Source organism: Patiria miniata, unplaced genomic scaffold (genome assembly GCF_015706575.1).
Source record: "Patiria miniata isolate m_02_andy unplaced genomic scaffold, ASM1570657v1 HiC_scaffold_20, whole genome shotgun sequence".
NCBI lineage: Eukaryota > Metazoa > Echinodermata > Asteroidea > Valvatida > Asterinidae > Patiria > Patiria miniata.
This window is the reverse complement of record NW_024037059.1, coordinates 21,946,464-21,968,679: the sequence shown is the minus strand read 5'-3', so window position 1 is coordinate 21,968,679 and position 22,216 is coordinate 21,946,464. Positions and strand designations below refer to the sequence as shown.

At 40.1% G+C, this 22,216-nt stretch overlaps 1 protein-coding gene across 2 annotated transcripts in view; it reads left to right on the top strand.

Annotated features, from left to right (window-relative positions):
- LOC119728208 (protein patched homolog 1-like) overlaps positions 1–19,243 on the top strand; it is a 68,837-nt gene extending 49,594 nt beyond the window's left edge. For both annotated transcript variants that reach the window (XM_038200346.1, XM_038200347.1), the window contains exons 14-25: positions 5,875–6,000; positions 6,516–6,637; positions 7,043–7,424; positions 7,942–8,254; positions 8,865–9,010; positions 9,480–9,654; positions 9,991–10,271; positions 10,647–10,784; positions 11,301–11,443; positions 15,369–15,735; positions 16,420–16,742; positions 17,874–19,243. In XM_038200346.1, the coding sequence (XP_038056274.1) occupies positions 5,875–6,000; positions 6,516–6,637; positions 7,043–7,424; positions 7,942–8,254; positions 8,865–9,010; positions 9,480–9,654; positions 9,991–10,271; positions 10,647–10,784; positions 11,301–11,443; positions 15,369–15,735; positions 16,420–16,734 (2,508 nt within the window). In that variant the 3' untranslated portion in view covers positions 16,735–16,742; positions 17,874–19,243. The remainder of the gene's footprint in view (positions 1–5,874; positions 6,001–6,515; positions 6,638–7,042; positions 7,425–7,941; positions 8,255–8,864; positions 9,011–9,479; positions 9,655–9,990; positions 10,272–10,646; positions 10,785–11,300; positions 11,444–15,368; positions 15,736–16,419; positions 16,743–17,873) is intronic.
- The last annotated feature ends 2,973 nt before the right edge of the window (positions 19,244–22,216 follow it).

Sequence of the window (22,216 nt, the reverse complement as noted above, 5' to 3'; positions counted from 1 at the left end):
AGATTGAGCACTAGTGAATGACTGTTGGGGATGTTCCTTTAATGCTAGCTGTACCTACATGGCATGTTGGCTCCTTGCCACATATTGGCCCGTGTGTGGTCCTAGGATCAGGAGCCTGCCAATGACATGCATTTTATTGCCAGGGCCATCCTAGAGTTCCCTTAGCCTGGGCAGGCCTCTCTCTCCTTACAGCACTTGGATCCTTCCACAGGCAAAGGCTATGGTTGTTTCAGCAGGTCTAGGGGGGTACAGGCCCCGAGATTCCTTCTATCAGATTATGGTGTGTTTATCTTGGCTCTCCTTGCTCTGCATATGTTGGGGAGTATAGGAACATGACGGCCTGGGGATATACATGTACATGTCATGTGGTGGGAGAGCTGTCCAAAAAGGAGGGAAAATCTGGGCCAGTGGGACTCTGACACAGATAACCAAATCATTGAAGTAGTTTGGATAAAGCACTGTGAGAAATGTTGTTTTTGTGAGGTGATGTGAGGCACTGTGGATGTGTACTCACATTTTTATTACATGGTCCCAGACCAGTTTCTTAAGTTTATTTTCTGATGGAAATTAATTGACTTTAGTATCAACGATACCAGTGTAACAATTAGCTATTTAATATGCAAAATATGGTAATAGGGATATTTGAATAACAGATTTCTAAGGCAAAGTGAAATCCTGCCGATTATTTCGTGGATTTTCCATTTTCTCCCAATTGCACCTGTGCTAAGGGAGCATGAGTATAGTGAAGAGTATTCTCAATTAAAGAAAACGATTTATCATGATGTGCTATTGTTACATAAAAATGGGTAATGACTAGAAAGTCTAAAAAGACTTCTTTTATGGAAGCCCGCTTTAGTTTTGAACGGATGGGAGGGGGGTCCTCAAACAGTGCTTTTCCAGACACGTACCACGCCCGTACTTAGGAGAGATTGCACACCACATTAGTGTAGGAAAACAACACCCACAATATTGAACTAACCTTTGACCCTGCAAGAATGAAAAGGAGCCGCCACCCAAGTTCCCGCCAGCTCCCATCACAAAAAAACCCTCTCCTCAGGATCGGATCTTAAGATATCAGGGATCTCCCGAAACTAAAGAGGACAGAGAGGTGATTGTGTGTTGCTGGAGACAGCTGAGTCAATACTGGGCTGTAAGACCCCCTTTGATCACTCTAAACGGCGTGTCAGGTTTAATTTGGACGAGTTTTTTCCTTAATGGTAGACTTGTACTTGGAAGCAAGGTTAAACTTCGAAAGCGTTTTTTTTATATCCAATGGAGTAATACTCAAGTCTTGCATGATGGCACTTTCTGCCTGGTTCTTGTTGCAGAGGGGTACGAAGATGTATTCTTACTAAATCCGAGGCACCAGACTATTGGGATATGAGATGCTTTTTGTCCATTACCAGTATGGGGTTATCAAGATTTCATGAATGTGAATTCTAATGATGCTTATTATCAGGCGACTTTGACTGTTGTTAGACCTACATTGTTAACACTTTCGCTTTTCCTGTGCAATATCTGTCAAATTCAAAACTGCCAAGTCAAAATACATGTAGTCAACTCTGTCTTCCACTCTGGTCAAACCAACCATATTTGGCCATTTTTGGTCATGACCACTCCCACCCTGAATTTCACTTGACATTATGCCCCACCTTCCATCATGTTTTTCTTGAGTGAAAGAAACAAGGAGGCCACTCTATCCATAAAAGAATGTCTAGACTTTTTCAGGACAGGTGGAACATGTACATGTACATACTATGCCCATGCATTTTCCTCAGCTGAAGTACATAACCCTACATACTTTATGGGGCAGGGAGATGAATGAAAGCTCCTGTTATGTAACTGGTAATCCAGAACAGATGGCTAGTGTTCCTGTGGGGGAGGGCTGGGGATCAAGTTTCAGGCATAATGGTAGTTAATGGATAAAGGAAACCCTTTTCATGGGCATTTGGGCTACCTACAGGAAGTAATTATAGGAGCCAAAACTACAACATAAAAGTTGTGTTTGTTTGCTTTTCTTACCAACTTTTAACAGGGAGTAACATTAACTCCAGAAGAAATGAGGATGAAAGGAATTTTCGTCCAATGGGAACATGGTTTTAATACATTAATGTGAACTAGAGCAATGAAAATCCCTGTGACAGTACTGATGGTTGAATTTACTATGGAGCTCTCTAATGATAGAGAAAGAATTTGTTTGGCCACATTTTTTTGCCAAGCTTTAATCAGTAACTCCTTCTGTTCCGTGCTCTGTAGACGGACAAAGTCCAGATATCACCCAATTTGCGTGCTTTTCAAACTTTTACATGTGTTGCAATTCTTAGGTAAATAGATGCTTAGACTAGAGACTTAAAGACTAGATGGTTTGAATCTGAATTCTTGTTAGCAGACCTTTATTTTTATGACTGCTTGGCCGCAGAAATGCTCACTTTTTTCCTTAAGATTGCTGAACATCCAACAACATTTTTTTTTTGGGGGGGGGGGAAGCAATTATCTATGCTGAGATAAAAAGTCTGTCATTATTGGGCCCCGACATGCATTTTCTTGTTCTCAGAGTGAAGACAATCAGTAATAAGCTGCACAAATTAAACAAAAGTCAGGGCACACCACTAACACTGCACAATTGAACAAAACTAAAAAAAATTCTTGATGAATTGCACATTGCCCAATCCCGATCGATCGCACACTTCTCAAACCCCACTCGGTTCTTATTATGTTGTACCCGGGGTCTGTCCCAGCGATTCGGGAAAACACGGAGGGGAATAAATAGGCTCTAAATTAAGTTAACCCCAACTCATTTGCAGAGACCTCTGGTGTTGTTCGTGTACAGGGACCATACTGTGGTGTGGGGTTGGCAGCAGAAAACCTCTCTCTTTTTTGTTCACCGTGTCTGCATTTTTCGGCACGAAAAGGAAAACCACAAGAGTTCAGGGAGAACTGATTTCCGTAGTTGAACGGCCCTGTCCAATCTTTGGGTGTATCAGTAGTTGAACGGCCCTGTGCAATCTTTTGGTGTATCAATCAACTTTGATGGTAGTCATGGGCTGGTTTCTTATTGGAGTTTCGTTTTCAAAGTTTTAATCCTGGCATGGGTTGGGTTGGGGCGATCACCAATATGTGAAAAGTTTTCAAAAGTGATTAAAGTCAATAATGAATCTGTTTATTATTTGTAATTCAAACTGATGTAGAAATCCCAATTCCTGCTCCTCAGAAAAAAACAGTATTCATATTTGGTTGTTTTGTACTTTTGGGTGACGCAAAAGAAAAAGTTGTGTTGTCTTTCCAAAAGAAAAATATTTTTAATAAAGGACAGAATTTCATAGCTTTCGCTCCAGACAAACAACTAATTTTTCGAAATGGCCTGATGTTTGAGTAACTGACCTCCCAGCTTTCACATATCTTTTGCACCACCAGCTATCGTTTGTTTACGCAAGATGGAAGCCAGTTCTTCTAAATATTTGTGTCCTGTCTGTCCAGCCCCTGACAGAGTCGGCCTGACAGAGTCATTCTCTGAGCCCTAGACCCTACCCTGGCCGGCACATGGAAACATGCTGCATTGCACAAACCAGCCTTTTACTTGTTTATTATTTCAAGCCTGCTAGCAGTGACAGCTGGGGGCCTTGTGTCTTTTTTCCCTCCTTTTTTTGAGCAGGAATGTCTAGACCCTTCAGTCCTGATAAATTAGTCTGGTTCCCTGGGTTTTTCTTGTTTCATGTATTCCTGGAGTAAAGAGTAAGGAAATCAAATCGTCCTTTTTAGGGGCTCTTTTTACTGCTTCTGTTAATACAGGCATGGTTAAGCATCTGTAATCTGTGTATTTTTCTTAAGATATTTAAAGGCCTTGTTAAAAATTGTGTAAATTGTCAAGATTTTGTAATTACTAGTACAGTCATCACCAACTTGATTTTATACTAACTTATCCTTGGATGACGTTGTATCTTTATATTTTGCATAGTAATACTAATAACAATGTGCTAAAAGGATTCATGGAAACGTTCTGTATTTCGCTTGAGTCACGTAGGGTCATTTTTCATTATCCCAAAGGTCATGCATAGTTTATCACTGTTTTCTCGAAAAGTGTGATATCCTCTGAGCTGATATATGAACAGGTTGGGTTTTTAGCATTTTTCTTTGGATTTTGAGTGGTGTTATTATAGGAAACGAAACATTCATGAAATGAAAATGATCCTATGTACCTTTACAGCATCAACTAGTGGCATTATTTATATTGTAAAATGGTATATTTGACAGGGGTGGTTTTGAACCTGTGGCCTTTTGATCAACTTCTCGTTTCAGTTTTTTTTTTGCAGATTTGATCAAAGTCATTCCTCAGGCTCAGCAATACCAGAATTTTTCCAAAAAATGTTTTTGATGAAATTTCAAATGTCTTTTCATGTTCAGAATCAGATATAATATATCTCTCAGTGGCATTTGTTCACAGTCTTGTTAGCCTCTGAGCCATAGCCAGTATTAAGTGTCCTTGACTTCTAGTTAATCTTTGGGGCAACTCTTAAATGCCTAGGGACATGAAACTGTACCAGATCCAATGGGAGGCAAAAATAGTTGACTTTTGGGCGACCTCTCCCCCCCCCCCCAAAAAAAAAAGGAAAAAGAAATTTACCAAATCACCATGTCATAGGCTTTATGCACATCCATGGCAAAGTAATCCTCAGAGCATACACCGAAACACAGATAACTCAGATAACTGTAATCTCAATTCCCCCTTCAAAAATAAATTGTTAAAATTTCCATCATCGACTCAACACACAAGCAGGGACCTCCAAGACCCTTAACACAGAGCCCAGAAATTGCTGGCATAAATAACTGGGTCAGGGTGGTATACAGTGTCAGGTTAGCTGGTGAGCTGGTGGTTTGGTTGGAGGGGGGGGGGGGGTAGGGATATTCATGTTATGGAATCCGAGATGCTTGCTGGGGCCATGGTGTAGGGCCACAACCAGTTGGTGGTCCATGGTCCCTTTGGCCTGATGTACAAGTAGTGGAAACCAAACCAACCTGCCAGGCTGGGTGTTGACACAATTACAGCTTTTTTTTTCTGCAGATTGTAATTTGTGAACATGTGCATGTGTTGCAAGAAGGCTGTGGTATAATGTGGGGGGGGGGGGGGGGGGGGGGGGAAAGAGATGTATGCTAACTGTGCTGTGCTATAGACCCTGTGCATTGAAGCCATCATTGAGGTGCATGCTTTTCTTCCTATTTACCTATCACGGCAGAATCGCGTCAACGCAAATTGTGTGAATTGTCCAATTACAAGATGTACAAATTGACACGGAACGCGTAAAATCTGAGACAAACCAATTTAATGTACAAAATTACATTGTCTAAGGGGCGTGGCTAACTCGCAAACGGCGATAAGTCAATCGGTTGGGCATGAGTAGACCTCTTGTACTTTCATTGTCTCTGAATTGAAATCACATAGAAATGCCTCAAAGATGTCTGCTAAATGGGAAGGGTCTAGTTACAAAACATGCAGAAACATCTGCATTGAGACAATTGTACTTTTTCTGAAATAACATTGTAGACAAAACTTAATATAGTAAGGTGAATGTGATACACTTTTACCCCATGATTCAGACATACAACTTTTCCCTGGATCAGATGATTTTCTCTCTTTAAGCTGTTTTGTATGCCATTTAAAAAATAGAAACACACTGCTGAGAGTCTTGTAACTTTATTGTGAAGCTTCCTATTTTGTGCAACTTCCGAGATGCACACATGTTGATTCAGGAGGCCTGTATGAATCTTGCACAACTTTGCCAAACCTTGTCTTTAGTTTTCTAAAGATATAAATAAACAGTATGAAAATTACTAAAGAAATCTCTAATTTGACTCTTAATGATTTTTCTTATTTTGCAGTATAAAACGGGTGAGATTTTGCGTCGGTCTGGTGTCAGCGTTTTCCTGACGTCCATCAACAACATGTGTGCCTTTCTTCTTGCAGCTGTTATTCCTATTCCCGCTCTGCGGTCCCTCTCACTTCAAGTAAGTCCATGGTTCCAGGTTCCAATCCACACTAAGACCCTGACAATGAAATTACAGTCGGACATCAGACCTTTACTGACCATTTTCTATGTTGTTCTGAACAATTTATAAAATTGTATCACATTCTAACTTGGTTGTTGTAGATCATATTGTCTGAGCTATTTTTTGGCTTATGTCATCAGAGATGTCAAGGCACTTCAGAGAAATTTTATTTAAGTGGCCATGCTTAAGTTTTATCATAATAATTATGCACATTTGTAACAATCCAAGCCAAAGTTAGTAGTTTAACAGGTTTCTCAAGGACAAATGCTCCAAAGGAATAATAGATATACAAACCAACATTCCACTGATTGCAACAATTTCAATTCTTACACTATAACATTTTGCCTATTTGAAGTTTTGCTATCTGCAGTTATTTTACTTTTCAGATTGCAATAGTTTTTTTTCGGTTTCTAGCTGTTGTATTTTGCAGTCGTTGAACAGGTTTTAAACCTATCTTGTTTTGTTTATTCCAGTTTGCAATAGTAATAGTATTCAACTTCCTGGCCATTGTGTTAGTGTTCCCTGCCATCCTGGCATTAGACATCAAGAGACGAGAGTCTAAACGGGTAGATATCTTCTGCTGTTTAACAAACAGGTGAGATTATCATCTTTTTTGTCGACTTTCACTCGACCGAAGTGTACATTCTTGTAACTGGAAAGTTTGTTTTAGTTTGGATGGAGTCATTGGTGCTTTGTGGTAATTGATTAAGGGGCAACACTTTTGGGTTGCTTGGTGGAAGCTCAAAATGAAACTAGGATTACTGACTAAAAAGCACAGCTCGCTTGGAAGAAAAATTAATGGTAAATCTATAAAAATGAAAGGAATTGTCGGAGGATAACTTCCAACTTAGCCTGAATTAGCCAAGGAGTGACACTTTAATATTTCATTCGCTTTGTTCATGGAGAATGGGATTGGTGCAAAGCAGAGCTGAACTTTGCTCTTAACCTTACAACCCCAAAACATTCTCACTGGCTGTATTTATGTGATTGTTGTCCATAGTCCAAGTGCAAATAGGGTAATCCGGGTCCAGCCTAGACCGGCTGATACCAGACAGCCATTGCCGCGACAGACGGAGGTCCGGCTACAGTCGACGGTACAAGCCGTCACGCAGACAGCGCCCTCACATGGTGAGCGTCCGTACGTCACCGTGGTGCACCCATCGTCGGTGACCACCACGGAGGGGATCACGCCGGTGGTTGAAACGCCTCCTTCCACGGCGGCCTCTACCGCCTCCACCAGAACTCTGATCAGGCAGAACTCGTTTGAGCGTGAGCGGCCGAGTCTGAGGGAGCGGTTCCGCAAGGTGACGTGTTGGAGATGGAGCTTGTCTGGGTTTGCACGGGGATACTATGCACCCTTCCTGCAGAAGTTACAAGTAAAGGTGAGAAGAGAGATCACTTGTTTGAAAAAAAAAATAGTTTATACTTTTGCTCAAATTTGTCAACACTAGGATTAAAACAAGTTTATAAAGTACTGATGAATTATCTGACGGTATTGAAGCTCAAGGGTATACCTTAGTACTACCCTTGCTCGTCCAGCTAAGAAAACTTCCTAACAAGATCCTTTTAAATCTCAGCTCATCAGAGAGTATACTGTTTAATGCTGACTTTTAACATTTTAACAAAGCTCAGTTCCATAGTTGATTATAAGAAAAAGTGATAGTATTGTATCCTTACATGACTTGGTTTGATACATGATCTTATTAAATATTTCTCCTGAAAATACTTGGGCAAGCAGACCTCCCAACATGCACTGATAGGAAGCACAACTACATCAAAAACGTTGATGCTAACCCCCTGAACTGGAAAAATATAGAACTTCATTGAATCCAGGTTTATATTCGTAATCCATAAACATACCTATTTGACAAAGACATTTCTCTTGTGTCTCATGTACAGGTCTGCGTGCTTGTATTCTTTGCGTGCCTGCTCGGGCTCAGCATTTACGGCGTGACCCAAATCGAGGACGGACTGGAAATCACGGACATAGTCCCCAGAGGAACGCGGGAGGAAGAATTCCTGGAGGCCCAGATGAAGTACTTCAGCTTTTACAACATGTACGGTGTAACGCAGGAGGACTTTGACTATGCTAACAAGCAGCGGTTACTCCACGCGTACCATACAGAGTTCCGTAACATCGAGCAGGTGATACGGGAGCCTGACGGTTCTCTGCCGTCCTTTTGGCTGATCACATTCAGGGATTGGCTACTTGGTGAGTAGGATGTTCCATAAAAGAGGCTGAAATTTCTGTTGGAAATCGGACATTTACGACGTTTGTCTAAACAACATTTGTACCTAACCAGTTCACGTTGGATGAAGGTTTTGCGGTATTCGGAACGGATGACGGATAAACACCCAACGAGAGAGGCCGGAAATATCCGTCTTTGACCCGCTCGCAGTGAGCGAGGCCGTAAATATCAGAGTGTGCTACCCGCAGATGATCGCCTGAACCCATCTGGCATCGAGATTCAAGAAAAACAATCCCGCGTCTGGGTCCGATCAATGTCAAAATATTCCCGGCACGAAGTGCTCGAAATTCGTTGTGCTGTGCCATTTTTGTCAAGCATTTTCTGTGGCTTATGTTACCCTCTGCATTGAATTGAATAGTAATCAATTGTCGAGCCTACGTGTCTTTTTACCTGCTGTTATTGTGAATAGTTTTCTCAGTGAAATTTCTCTTAATTTACTATCAAAGACTTTGCCTCCTTTGGCAATTGAATTCTTGTCAAATAAATAGAGTAATTCCTGTGAGTGGCTTTAAGAATGTTTAGAGATTGGGAATAATTTCACTACTTTTAAAATCTGGTGACTCTTTATTACAGAAATGCAAAGAGAGTTTGACAGGGACAAGAAAGGTAACGCCATTATCCTGAACAACTGGTACAACAATGCATCTGAGAAGGGAGTACTAGCCTACAAGATGCTGATCCAGACGGGTATTCCTGAACGACCCATTGATTTCAATAGGGTAGGTATGGACAGGGGTAGTGGACAGATTAAAACCAACACTTTACCCATTAAAGTTAAGAATTTGATGTGCCCAGTTTATGAAGTAACAAGTGTTACCAAACTTGTCATTCCCATTTAACTTTTCAAAACTTGTTTGGAGTATGGGTTATTCTGTAAATTTGGAGTCCACTGTGTGACATTTGTCCTGTTCCTCTTATCTGGGTACTTTTTAATATCGCCATTCAGGTATCATTAAGAATGACTTCAAATGATATTTTATTTGTTGGGAAGGTAATTTGCTATTCAAATTTTACTCTTGGATGACGACTGCATGAAGGAGTGCATCAGAATTATAAAATCATAGATTTCAGATGTAAGAGGGAGAAGTGAAAAAAGTGGACCCTAAATTTACAGAATGAGCCATGTTTAAGACAGACATTACTTTGTAAAGCCGAAAATTATCATTGTAGTCTGCACTTTATCTTCAGTTTGTCTCGGAGCGTCTTGTTGACGATCACGGTGTCATCAATCCCGATGGATTCTATAACTACCTGACAGTCTGGTGCAACTACGACACGTGGTCCTATTCCGCCTCCCAAGCCATGCTGCACCCTGCCCCCGCGCAGTGGACACCAGGCGGGAAAACAGACAGGGATGTAACAAGTAAGTTAACAGTTCTGAAATTAGTTTCTTAAGTTGGACTTTCGACATGGTGAAAAAGTGTCGAGTTCTGGGGGTTGTTGTGGTGGAACTTTCTCACTTCTACAAAGCGGTTTTTGCTTCAGTCTTGTTGAAATTATGGAAAGGTTTGCTTTGTTCTTGCTGTGGCTGGCAGTAATACATTTATCCATGGGACGTAGATTTGGCTGCTTCTATAGGTGCGTGTGTTGTCGTCTGAGGAAATCAGTCATGTTGAAGCAGTGTACATGCCTAGATCAAACTTATCCATCTTCAGAATGACTGGCTTACGTTATTTCATTTACGTGATTCCTCCCTCAGTTCCCCGATCGAGTCCCCTGAACTACACCCAGCTGCCCTTCTATCTCAACAACCTCCGGGACACGCAGGATTTCATCAGCGTGGTCAGGAACGTCCGCAACCTCTCGGAGTACTTCGTGGAGCAAGGCTTGCCCAACTATCCCATGGGTGTGCCCTTCACCTTCTGGGAGCAGTACTTGGACCTACGGTTCTACCTGGCGCTGTCGCTGGTCAGCGTGCTTGGGGCGAGCTTCCTAGTCATGACGGTCACGCTGGCTAACCCCTGGGCTGCACTCATACTGGTGAGTTTGGGATTAGATTCTTTCGTATCATTTGGTTGTTTTTGCAAATGGTCGTGATTCTCAATTGGGGAGCAAGCTGTCTGTCACATTGTAGACAATATTGCATACAAAAGCTAGTTCTGATGCTTCGTTTATCAGAAATGTGAGAAAAAAAGTGTAGCCATAAATTTGAGTATGTAACATAAGCTGAATATCTAGGATTGTGATTGATTCTGTAAAGGAATGCCTTTGCTAAAGTTCAGTGAAATAGCTGGCAACTTTTAACGTGAACCAGACAACTTGTGATTGACTTGTGATAACTTGACTATCTAAATACGTGAATGTATTTGAATATCGGAATTGATTTCTGATTGATGTCCTTTTTTTTTTACGAAGGTCTGCATTCTTGGGATGATCACCACAGAGTTGTTTGGATTCATGGGATTGCTTGGGATCAAACTCAGTGCGATTCCGGCTGTAACGCTCATCATATCGGTTGGCATTGGAGTGGAGTTTACTCTGCACACCTGCTACGTGAGTACCAGTGAAAAAAACCCCACATGTCCCTTGACAGTGGTTCTACTGGAAATGTTTGATCAACTTTAAGCATTTAAAAAAAGGAAAGTGATTTTTAACAAAACTGTCATTGTTCAAACTGAGATCGTCCATTGTTTTACATTCTCATCATGCAAAGTACCAACTTAAGGCACGCCAGAATTAATATTTCCGAATGCCAAAAATGAAGTGAAAAATACCTTCTTCCATTAATTCTGATTTTTTTTTTTATAAAAGCTGGTTATTGGTTGCACCACGCGACATAAAATATATTTTGTGGGTTTGTGAGGTTATGTAAAGAACCGGTGGAAACATGTTTTGGACAGTATGCTGTGCCTGTTGAACCGATTTAGATCTTGCTGTACATCTTAGATAATGACTTGAAAAAGTCTGAGGCTAGCTTGTTGGCAATGTTAAATCCCAGCTGAGGTTGAGTGGCAATCTCTTTTCTCCTCTTCTTTATCGTCTCATTTTTGTTTCTCATTAACCTTCTAGGCTTTCCTGACGACAATTGGTGATCGTAACAAGCGTGTTACTATGGCGCTGGGGCACACGTTCTCGCCGGTCGTTGATGGCGCTCTGTCTACCCTGCTCGGCGTGGTCATGCTGGCTGGCTCGGAGTTTGATTTCATCGTCAGGTGAGATCCCCCCCCCCCCAAAAAAAAAACCCTCTCAATTATTGCAATGCATTTTGTGTCTTTGAAAGCAGTTGTTGGATTAATGACAAACGGAAATGAAAAGCTGGCTGAGATTAAATTCTTGCCCAATAATTGTATTAGTGTTTTTCAGTGGTTGATCGTGCCCATTAACTAATTATGCTGCCAACACGTGTTCCCTCAAAAATCATTGATATTTGGTTTAATACTTAAAAACAAGATCATTCAAATGGATCACTCTCAGACTGTGTTACGATTGATCACATTTTCTTTTGGGGAGGGGGAGGGGGTGTTGCTGTCTTTTTTGGGTGGGGGGGGGGGGGGTAGGGCGTCTTTTTGGGGGTGTACAATTTTGGCAGTTGCAAAGTCAGCTTCAGCTTTAATACTAAATTTCACTGAAGGCTCAGATAGTTATTATTTTTTTGGGGGAGGGGAAGGGAATAGGGAGTAACTTAGGTTCTTAAGAATTTTTGAGAATGATTTGTGAAAAATCATTTTTCAAAGTGGATTCATATAAATGTTGGGGGTTCGATTGTGGTTTGTTTGTTTTACGATATCCAGGGTAACCATCCAATACTCTCCCTCAAACATGTTTATGTATAAACAGCTAAAAACAGAATTAGAACCAACTTTTAATTTGGGGAAAAAAGTTAATAACAATCCATCAAGGTTTGCAATAAGTCTGGCCAGCCTGTCATTACTAGACCCATGAAAAATAGGAAGTGGTTTTGGTGTTTGCTGGGGCACCCTGGACTGCTGACACCCCTGCTCTGTCAACACACGACCTCAGCTGTGACCTCTGACCTAGATTCTTGCAGGTCGTCGTCACCAGGGAAAACCTTACATGTAGCCATGGTTGCTCCCTTGGTCTTAGCACCTCGCTTTGTTCAGTAAAATGCAGAGGTTATTGGAAGAATTTTACTCTTTTTCAAATCAAAATTGTTTTGAATATGGAGCTGTTTGTGTTAAGAATGGAGGGTCTTTGTTTTTGTGATGTGACAAGGATACATTTGGAACGCTCATATATTTATTGAGACTCTACTTTTGTTTGATACATAAACTCAAACAGCTACAATTTCTACAACCAATCCTAAGCATTCACTTTCATGTAATTTTTACCAATACAATAGAACATTTTAGGTTTTCCATACTGTAGCTCATCTAGAAAAACCAGAAGGGTTTAACTATTAAAGTGAAGGAAGTCATGTTCTATTCTTGGCTGTTGATATTCCACTCTCCGTAAGCCTCCAGGGAACATGTGCTTTTTATAGCACATCCTCTGGTGGTGATATGCTGATCATGTTACAACAGTAATAACTTGATCTCAGGCTAGGCTTTCACCATGCATTAACTGGCATGTATGTGATATTTTTAGACAGGTTGTACACAACATCATTTTTAAAGACTAGAGTTCGGATGATTGATTGTTCATGTTGGAAATTTAAACATGAATGTTGTTTTTTTGTAAGCCACAGAATTTATGCGCAGACCACTGAAGGTTATCCACTGTGTGCCAAGTTCTTAGGTTCATGGTCATACGCTTGGGAGCTGACCATATTTTTTCTCTGTCACTTTGGACATTGAATTGAGTTCTTGGGTGGTCAGCTTGTTGACATGCCAGCACTTCATTAAAGTAATTTGTCACACCATGGTTACCAGTGGGGAGATTGCAAACTTTCCTAATCTATAGGTATTTATAACTCACTGAGTTCAAGGAAAACATTCCATGCATTACCAATGCTGGAACATTTTTAAGACTTTTGATAAGTAATGTATTGCTTAAAAGCATAAGAATCTATGAGGATATTTGAGGCGGCAGTTTCTTCCCCTGTGGGAACTTTGTTGGGTGGTGCACCCCCAGAAATTGGAATGGACCGGTCTGAAAGGGACTTTGTTTATGCAGCTGTCAGTGGTAGTGACCACTGATAGCAAGTTTGCCAGGGGGTGTCCTTTCCCTACCACATTCCCCTGTCAGAAAACATTTGGCAGATTGCACTTGTGTTTATTCTGCCTGATTCCTCTTGTTATTTGTGCAAGCAGAAAAAAACCAGAGGCACGTAGTAGGGTTGCTCTGAATAAAAAAAACTTGCTTGGAATTATAAGAAATTATTTGGTGTGCGGCAAGTTAATCTTCAAGTATGTGTTGCTTTCAGAATTTTAAGCTTGCAGCAATGCAATCATAGATTTTTGTTTAAAAATGTTGAAAAGAAAAAAAGATATTGAACACGTTAGAGAAATCTGATAAAAGTGAGTTCACAGTTTCTGGACATCTGTGGTTGCATGTGACTCCAACTTCAATTTGTTACAAACTCTGGCAAGATGTTTAGGTTACCCAGAAGGAATTACAGCCGCCAGTAAATACTGCCACCACCAAACCAAATAAATCCCCAGTCACTGCTGGTCCAAAGCAAGGTGAAATCTGTCTAAATATTTATAGCAACATTCCACAATCCTGTAGCTCAGGGGACATTGATCTACAGCCTGGCTATCTATTTTCCTTTTCTTCCCCTAACCCCCCCCCCCCCTCTTCCAAAGTTTTGTCTTCATCCTTTTTTTTCTTCTTCTCTTGGCCTGGAGCTAGTGTCACGCACCTTGATCAATCATGTGTCTGTGGCTGTGTCATCCTTTCTATTTATTTGTCCTTACCCACCAGAACTTTGGTTCAAAAAAAGACTCAAGTGTTTGTGTTGGAGTGCTTGAGGGCCAGTAGTATTTTACCAGACCAGTGCGTTTATCTGATAAAAAAGTGCCGGATTTGATTTATTCCGTGCCGTCTCAATATTTAGAAAAGCTTGGTTTTGTTTGCTTCTGGTGTTGTATCTTTCAAACCAAGTGTTTTACCACAGGCAAAGTTGATATATATCTCCCAGAATGTGTCATTTGAAGGCTGTGAATTAAGCAAGATTCTTAGAGAGACATAATTTAGTTGGTAATCATTTGTAAATAGAGATGAATTCTTTTCTCCATGTTTTTATCCGCACAAATCGAGGTTGAGAAAATCGAGGTTGAGAATACACTTTGGAAATCACTGCTTAAAATTTCAGTGAAATCATTCTGAACTTTTTGACTCAATCCATTTATCCTCTGTCCTGTCCACCTGCCCTTCTTGGCCCACCTGTCTCAATGACTTCAGATGGAAGGTCTTTTTTTTTTTACCCAGAGTAGAGAGAAAAGTTCAGCTGACCCTAGCTCACCATCCCAAGGAGTGAAAATCCCCGGCAGTCTCTGTCCCTTGCCTACATGGGGTCAATTAAGGCTTCACCATAGGGGTTGGCTATGGGATAGTCAGGTCCCAACGCCCAACTCTAAGGTGGCTTGGTTGTGCTGAACAGTGTTCAAAGCAAACAACACAAGAGAGAGTGAAAAAAAGCCCTGGCGATGTGGAATGTGCTAGTTACAGGGGGTGCCCACCCTAGGTCCCAACTCAAACTTGTAGATAATATATCTGAATTTTGTCCTCCAATGGATTAGACATTAGAAAAGCATTGGCAAAGACTTTCAACATATATATGGACCAGTATATTATTGTGAGATGCACCTAGATTTTGTTGTACCAAACTTATTATCTTTTGGTTAACGGGAAAAAAAGAACTCATGGTTCATTTTTTTCCTTTCCTTTATTAGCAACTTTTGGAAGCATATGCACTGGTCTTTCACTCTGATCATAAAAAGTGAGAGGACCTAACATTTTGATCCTAGCAGGACCTTTGTCCAAGATCATTAGATTATCAATTTGAGTGCAAAGTTGAAAAGTTTTTTTGACAGTACTTTTACATGATTGGAAAAATCCATGATAGTATCTCATATCTCCCAATGTCTTAATCCTTTCTTTTATACAAATCAAAATCTTTTAAATGCATGACTTGGGAGTTAATGGAGAAATGTTTTGTTGTTGCTTTTCCTGCAGTTATTTCTTCTACGTCTTCACTGCCCTTATTGTCATCGGCACCCTCAATGGACTGGTCCTACTCCCCGTCATCCTGTCATTGGTCGGACCCCCGGCAGAGGTACGCCCACCCAACAACGCTACTAGACTGACCACGCCCACCCCACCACCCACCCCACCGGTGGAGAGGAGCGGGATAGCCATGCAGGGCCACCAGCAGCAGCAACGGTCAGGCAGACGGAGGGGCTGGGAAGGCACGGAGTTTGGTGGCTCGGTGTCGTCGATGGGTGATAGCGCCACCTATAGAGGGTACGGTGGGGAGCACATCGAGGTCCATCCACCGGAGGTGGTGGTGCAGACGTTTGCACGGGAACCGCAAAGACAAGAGGTTGGTCCCATTCTAATCAGAAAGAATTCTGCTTGACTCGTTGAAAATGCTGCTTACTCTTCAAACGGCTGGACATTTTCGGCCTTGTTGTCCATGACAAATTTACTTGATATTTGGCCTTTTTTTATTCATGGTTAGTCAACTTGCAAAAATGTAACCTTATCAGACAGAACATTTAGTAGTCACCGTAATTGATAATGTGCAATAACGGTTAAAATGAGCAATGAAATTATTGTACAGTAAGCTGCATTAAAAAGAAAATTTTTCAAAATTATTTGCCAGAATTTGAAAACATTGGTATCTAAAAAATGCAGAAGACATTGTAGTGGGGGATATTGTTGCCCCGAATCCCTTTTAGGGTTAAAAAATTGAAACGATTTTTACTTTGACTTTACTGCAGCAGCTCGCCGCATTTTCTTTCTGACACTGTAATAAGTGCACAAATAACTCTTTCAAATCAATATCTGCAGTTGTTCTTATGAAAATGTGCTCTCACTTGTTGAAAAGATGTCAACAAGTTTAGAGACAATTTGCTTGAGAATAAAATAAGAATAAAAAGGTTTAATATGTATTTTTATTGGGGGGGGGTGGTGTTCGTACTGAGCAATGCTATATAGGGATTCAATAATTGTATTTATTTCAACTCTTCATCTCTATTTTCTTTTCCTTTTGTTGAAACCACAGTGGAAAGCCCACAGACCTCCCCACCACCAATGGCCGCGATCTTCCAGAATCCACCACCCCAACATGCCGCACTACACATCCTCATCCTCGTCATCACCTAGTCCCTCACCCCAGATGTCACACCATGTGACCACCGTGACAGCAACGGCCAAGGTCTCTATTCTGCACCCGATGTGCGGCGGAGGGGAACGGACAGACAGCTACAAGTACCACAAGAGGCGGAGAGACTGGGAGAAAGGAGGCGGTAGTAATAAGACCAGAGAGATTGAAGACAGAAAGGAGAAGGACAACAGTAGTTCAGACTCTCCTGTGTAAATATTAAGGTAAGAGGAGTTTTTATTTACACCCAGACATGAAGACTAATCCTTGAAATATCAAAGGAAATAAATTGGGAATAAACAAAATTGGGGGGTATAACGTTTTAAACGGTCATGGCAGGACCATTCTCATTGGAAAAATGTCAGTGGTATTGAAACAAACAAATAGGGGACACACAAGCATGCAACGGTTGAAAGAAAAGCAGGGATTAGGCAGGGGGAAGGACATCAAAGGGGATGAAGAGAGGGGATAAGCAGCGGTGGTGGACAACTTTTGAAAGTTGGGGGGCCAAAGTACTGCCATTGTCAGCTGGCGGTTGAAAATTCAAAAGTTGCGGGGGGGGGGGGGGGGGGGGGGGCTCAACATCATTCATTCAGCAGTACGGTGCGCCCTTTTCCAAGAGAACGCTATTGTTGCTATTGTTGGACCCCAAGTGTGTGTGTGTGGTGGGGGGGGGGGGGCAGTGGAAAAAGGGGGGGCCAATGGCCCACTGGCCCTCCCTGTTCCGCCGCCAGTGGGGATAGGGTAGGGGAAGGAACAAAGGGGTGTGGCAGTGGATGAAATATTACATAAGGGGGTAATACGAGGTGATAGTTAGGCAGAGGGAAGGAACAAAGGGGTGTGACAATTGGAAAAGTTCAAATAAACTCGAGTTTAAAATAGGACCATTCTTGCAAACCTTAAAGCTGATTGTCGCTCTGGACTCCATGCACAAGTCCCCCCTTCACCATTAACAAAGGGAGTGTTGGGGAGACCATTGGAAAGGACATTTAAACACATTGCCCATTACACCTGATGCTCACATGAAGATACTACGGATTTTTGCACATTAAGAATCAAACAACTCGTGCATACTTTGCCCGGTACGCCTGCAAACCAGTATGCAATGCAATGTGTCCCTCCCACTAGGGCTTTAGAAAGTGGTCACAAAGTGCCATCGTCTGCTAGTGCGCGGAGCCATTACCATACCTCTCAGGTGTTGTTGGCCAACATAGTGCAATTAAGTTGTTAGTCTGAATCTATGATCAGTTACACAGTTTGCGTGGCTTACCCCGAAGTTCACGTTCTAGAAATCTTATCCCACCTTATCAGAAACTTACAGAAATCTCTAACCTTGTCTTCCATTTTCTTTGCAGTTATTTTCTGTGGCCACTGTGTGAACACAGCTTTCGAGGGTGAATTAAGAAAACGCCCGAGCCTACGCGGTCAACCTGTGACACACCCACAACATGAGCCACTTGACTCTATCGAACACTGCCAAGGTGCCAGCAGTAGCAGGAACCCTGTACAGATTATGTTTTACATACTTTGGAGTGTAAAGATTCTATGAATATTTATTTATGCTAATGAAGCAAGTTAACCGTACCCTTATCGTATTAATAATAAAAAACAAGCCCGCATAACAGTGGGTTATTTGTGTATATTACAAATAAGCGTTTGTATGTATTGGCACCCAGGTAATGCTGTCCAGTATAGCCGGCTTTACTGTGGTTTGCAAACTCTCTATATATATAAAAAACTATAAATAGTCAAATTATGTGTTTGTCGCGAAGGATCTTTGTGTTTTATAATTATTATATTATTTTATAAGACTCAGTAACTTTTTTGCCAAGTTGTAAGTAAAAATAAAACATTGTATAGGATTATTATTGTATATACTGAAGCCATGGCTGGGACTAGAGGATTTTTTATTGTATTCCTGGATGTTCCAGGTAATGTGTTTTTAATATTCTAAAATAGATAATGCTTTAGCTTTTATCTACTATTTTCTTTTCATTCGACAAGTAATAGCACTCCATGCTTTGGTTGGGTGCATTTTTATTGGAAGTTACTGGAACACCCAAAGGTGCTGTAAAAATAACAAAACAGTTTTTGTCACCGAAAGTAACACTGCCTGATTGTATCAGATACCCTCAGTATTTGACAGAACACAGGTTTTTTCAAAAAAAGAAAAATTATTGAAACTTTTTGTGTGTGGAATTTAATACATACATTTATGTATGAAGATAATAAGCAGTTGTTTATTAGGGTTGGTCTGGTTCCATTTGTGTTTGAACCAGACATCACTTATTTATCGGATTTCCTTTAAAGCATTACGTTTTTTGTCTTGTATAATTTATATCCTACCTCCTGTGAATAGTGGATAGATCTGGCCAACATTTGGCCTTAAGATGCAAGAGGAATGGACCATTACTACATGGGGGTGTGTTTTTATTGCCAAAATATTGAAAACCTCTTTTGTATCTATAGTCAGTATTATTTTACATTTGTTAAGAAAAAAGTATGCTAAAATCTGTTGAGGATTTTTTTTTTAACAATCTGTTGTGATATGTTGTCATAGTGAATTCTACAATACAGTTGTATATATATTCATGTACATGTAGAACCCTTTTAAAAACCATTTTCCCAATACCAGGTTAACTGTATCTGTTATCAAGCGAACATAGTCTGTTCTTGGAACTCATTACTGAATATCATCTTTTCTCTGCTGCCATGTGTTGAAAAACATAAAGATTTTGATGTCCCCGTCTTTAACTTGACTATTCCTACCGCAGAATCCACTTCTGCCACTGCTCACGTGAAAGTTTTCAGAGTATCTGCCAATGCATAAGAATAAAAGATCACGCTGCTTCTGAATGCATCTCAAAATCTGCAGCTACCTTAAAAGGGCAAATCAAAGCTAATTTTCAATACACTTAAGTCTCTTAACTTATCAAATCCACCAGCAAACCACAAATATTGAGATGGCTTTTAAGGCTTCAAGTCAATCCATACTGATTTTATCCGAGTTTTTTTTATAAGTTTGTGTTCTACCTGTGCAAGATCCAAACTCTGAAATGTCCATTTCAGTAATCGCTGCAGATGTGCCCCGACTTTTCCTTTTGTTTTTGAACTTTATATAACTGCTGACAACCCAGCTTTATCTGTATGCCAAATTTTTAAAAGAAAGTTAAGAAGCCAAAGTGATAATAATGTACATAACATTTTAAGTCTTAAATTAATTGGAGGTATATTTTTCTAGGTATTTCAGTGGCAGCACGTTTTACTCTGTTCAGTTGATTTCAAAGTTAATAGGACGATTAAGATAAAATTGGTATCTTAAATGTCCTACTCATTGCTACAATTTGTGATAAAAGTAAAGGCTAAATGTTGTCATTATTCATTCTAGTGTTGTACATGCATCAATTCATATTTGTATTAACTTGATTGTTCATCATAAAGCTAATGTATTCACTTTATTTGTTGGTATCACTGCCACAAAAATGTAAAATAGAAAGCATTGGAAAAGCCGTAACACTCATGAGTTTAAGTTGTCTTGATATTGTAGCATTGCAAAACCTGTAATGTGCTGCAGAAGAATTGTTTCGATTGGAGTTTTTTATTAGATATTTCTCAGGTATTGTAAAAAAAAGTTTTTCATCCACGTTGATTTTCATTCTGAGGTACGTTTGAACCAATGAAAGTTCAAATATTGTTTGTTTGTTTCGTTTTTATTTCTTCAAATTATGATCAGTGTGACCTCGAGTAAATTGCTTATCCCTCCTTATCAAAATATTAAATTCAAGACCAGAATGTTTGGACTTTTTGGTAATGGCAGAGTTGAAAGTCAGATGATCTTTGAAATTTCTGCATTTCAATCTGATTCGTATGTATGTTAAGAGTGAGGTACATGTATTTCCCAGGTTTTGTGGAGAAATATGGTTGATTCTTCCAAAATGGTACACATTTTGTTGTGCATCCAAGATTGTTTCTAGACTAAACCAGAGGCCAGTATAAAAATAAAAATATTTTGAAATGGACAAATTTAGTCCAATTATGTCTTGACTTGGTAGGCAAGTTCAAACCCGTTTTTTTCACCAGATAAGTATTTCAATGAAAATGGACTGTAGGATATTTTTTTCTATACAGAATCATGTTAAAATAAAACAGAAATGAAAAAAAAAGAGCTTTTGTTAGTTTTCTTGTGGTTCTTTGTGTTGATGGTTTAATTTTTTTTTTTATCGCTGCATGAATGACAGGATGAGAATAGGGACTCCCATTCGTGGAGGGGGGGGGGGGGGTTGGTAATGACAAAAATCTGAATAGCTATTGTACTTAGCTAGTTGTGATGTAATTACTGGAATTTTGTTTGATTTTAGGGACATTTTTCTGAGCGTAAACTTCTTTTTGATACACCCTGTATACATTTAATGTATACAAAGTATCAAAAAGAACATTACACTCAGCAAGAATGTCCCTAAAATGAAATCAATTAATATTTTTGAAATATCGCTCCATTATGGGTAGATAAACCTTTCAGGCTGTATAGGACGCCATGATAATTTTGCACTTTTCATGCATGACTGATCAGGGCTACATTTGCAATCTTTTTGAGAAACGGCTTGCACACACAAATGCTGCGTTTTTAACTGGCTAAAAGGCAATAAGAGAGAAATCCAACGTGTGCCTTTTTTAATCACAAAGACCTGTAAAAAAATTCGTGGATGTTAATTGGATAAATCTGTGGGCTTTCTGTGCACTTCCCTCATTCTTGCCTCTAAACTGACTGTATCGATCAAGATGGTTAGACCTCAGTGCACACAGCGACAAAGGTCTTTCTTGGTAACTGCCATCGCGCAGGACAGAGGAATGGTCAGGCGTGTCGTAAATGACATGTTGAGGGGGCGGAAGTCTGTATCCAAAGGAATGGTGGTCATGTTGAAGATTAACCTGTTATTTATTTCTATAGTAAATGGTGATTAAGTGTTGGATTTGTTTCTGAATGCTTTTTGATCCAGTTAAAAACACCTCATATGTGTGCGCAAGCAGTTTTTCACAAAGTTTGCAAATGTAGCCCTGATCAGTCATGCATGAAAGTGGCAAAATTATCATGGTGTCATTTTAAAGCCTGAAAGGTTTATCTACCCCTATGTATGGAGCGATATTCCAAAAAAATTTAAAATTTTAATTTTGGGGACATTTTTCTAAGTGTATACTTCTTTTTATACACCCAGTATTTACATGTAGGTGGCCCATTCCATACTGAACAATCTTCTGGTGAAAAACGTTGCACTAAATTCCAAATAAGCATTGAAACCGAAGGGCCCCAGTGCTCTCTTTTGTGGTGATGACTGAAAAAGGTGGGGTAGTATCGAAAGTCGAGGCTTGCTAGCTAATTAAAAAAAATGCATGAAGCCCAACAGTTCCAACATATTCCTTTTGGTTCAACTTTAAATGATTTGTTTTCACTTACTTAGAAGAATTACAAATGACCACTTAAACTTTTTAATTTACAAATCAAATTTAGATCCTAAACTTGGCAGGAGAAATGCTTGGGAAATCATCCCTGCCTTCAAGATTTCTAATTTTAAAGTAGCTCTAGCTGTGCTCTTTAACATTTAGTATGATTTATCTAAACGGAAAAAAACTACTGTTTTTCTATCTTTTGGATGGTTCCAACCCTCTGAAAATATACTGTTAAATTGGGGTTGTTTTGCAC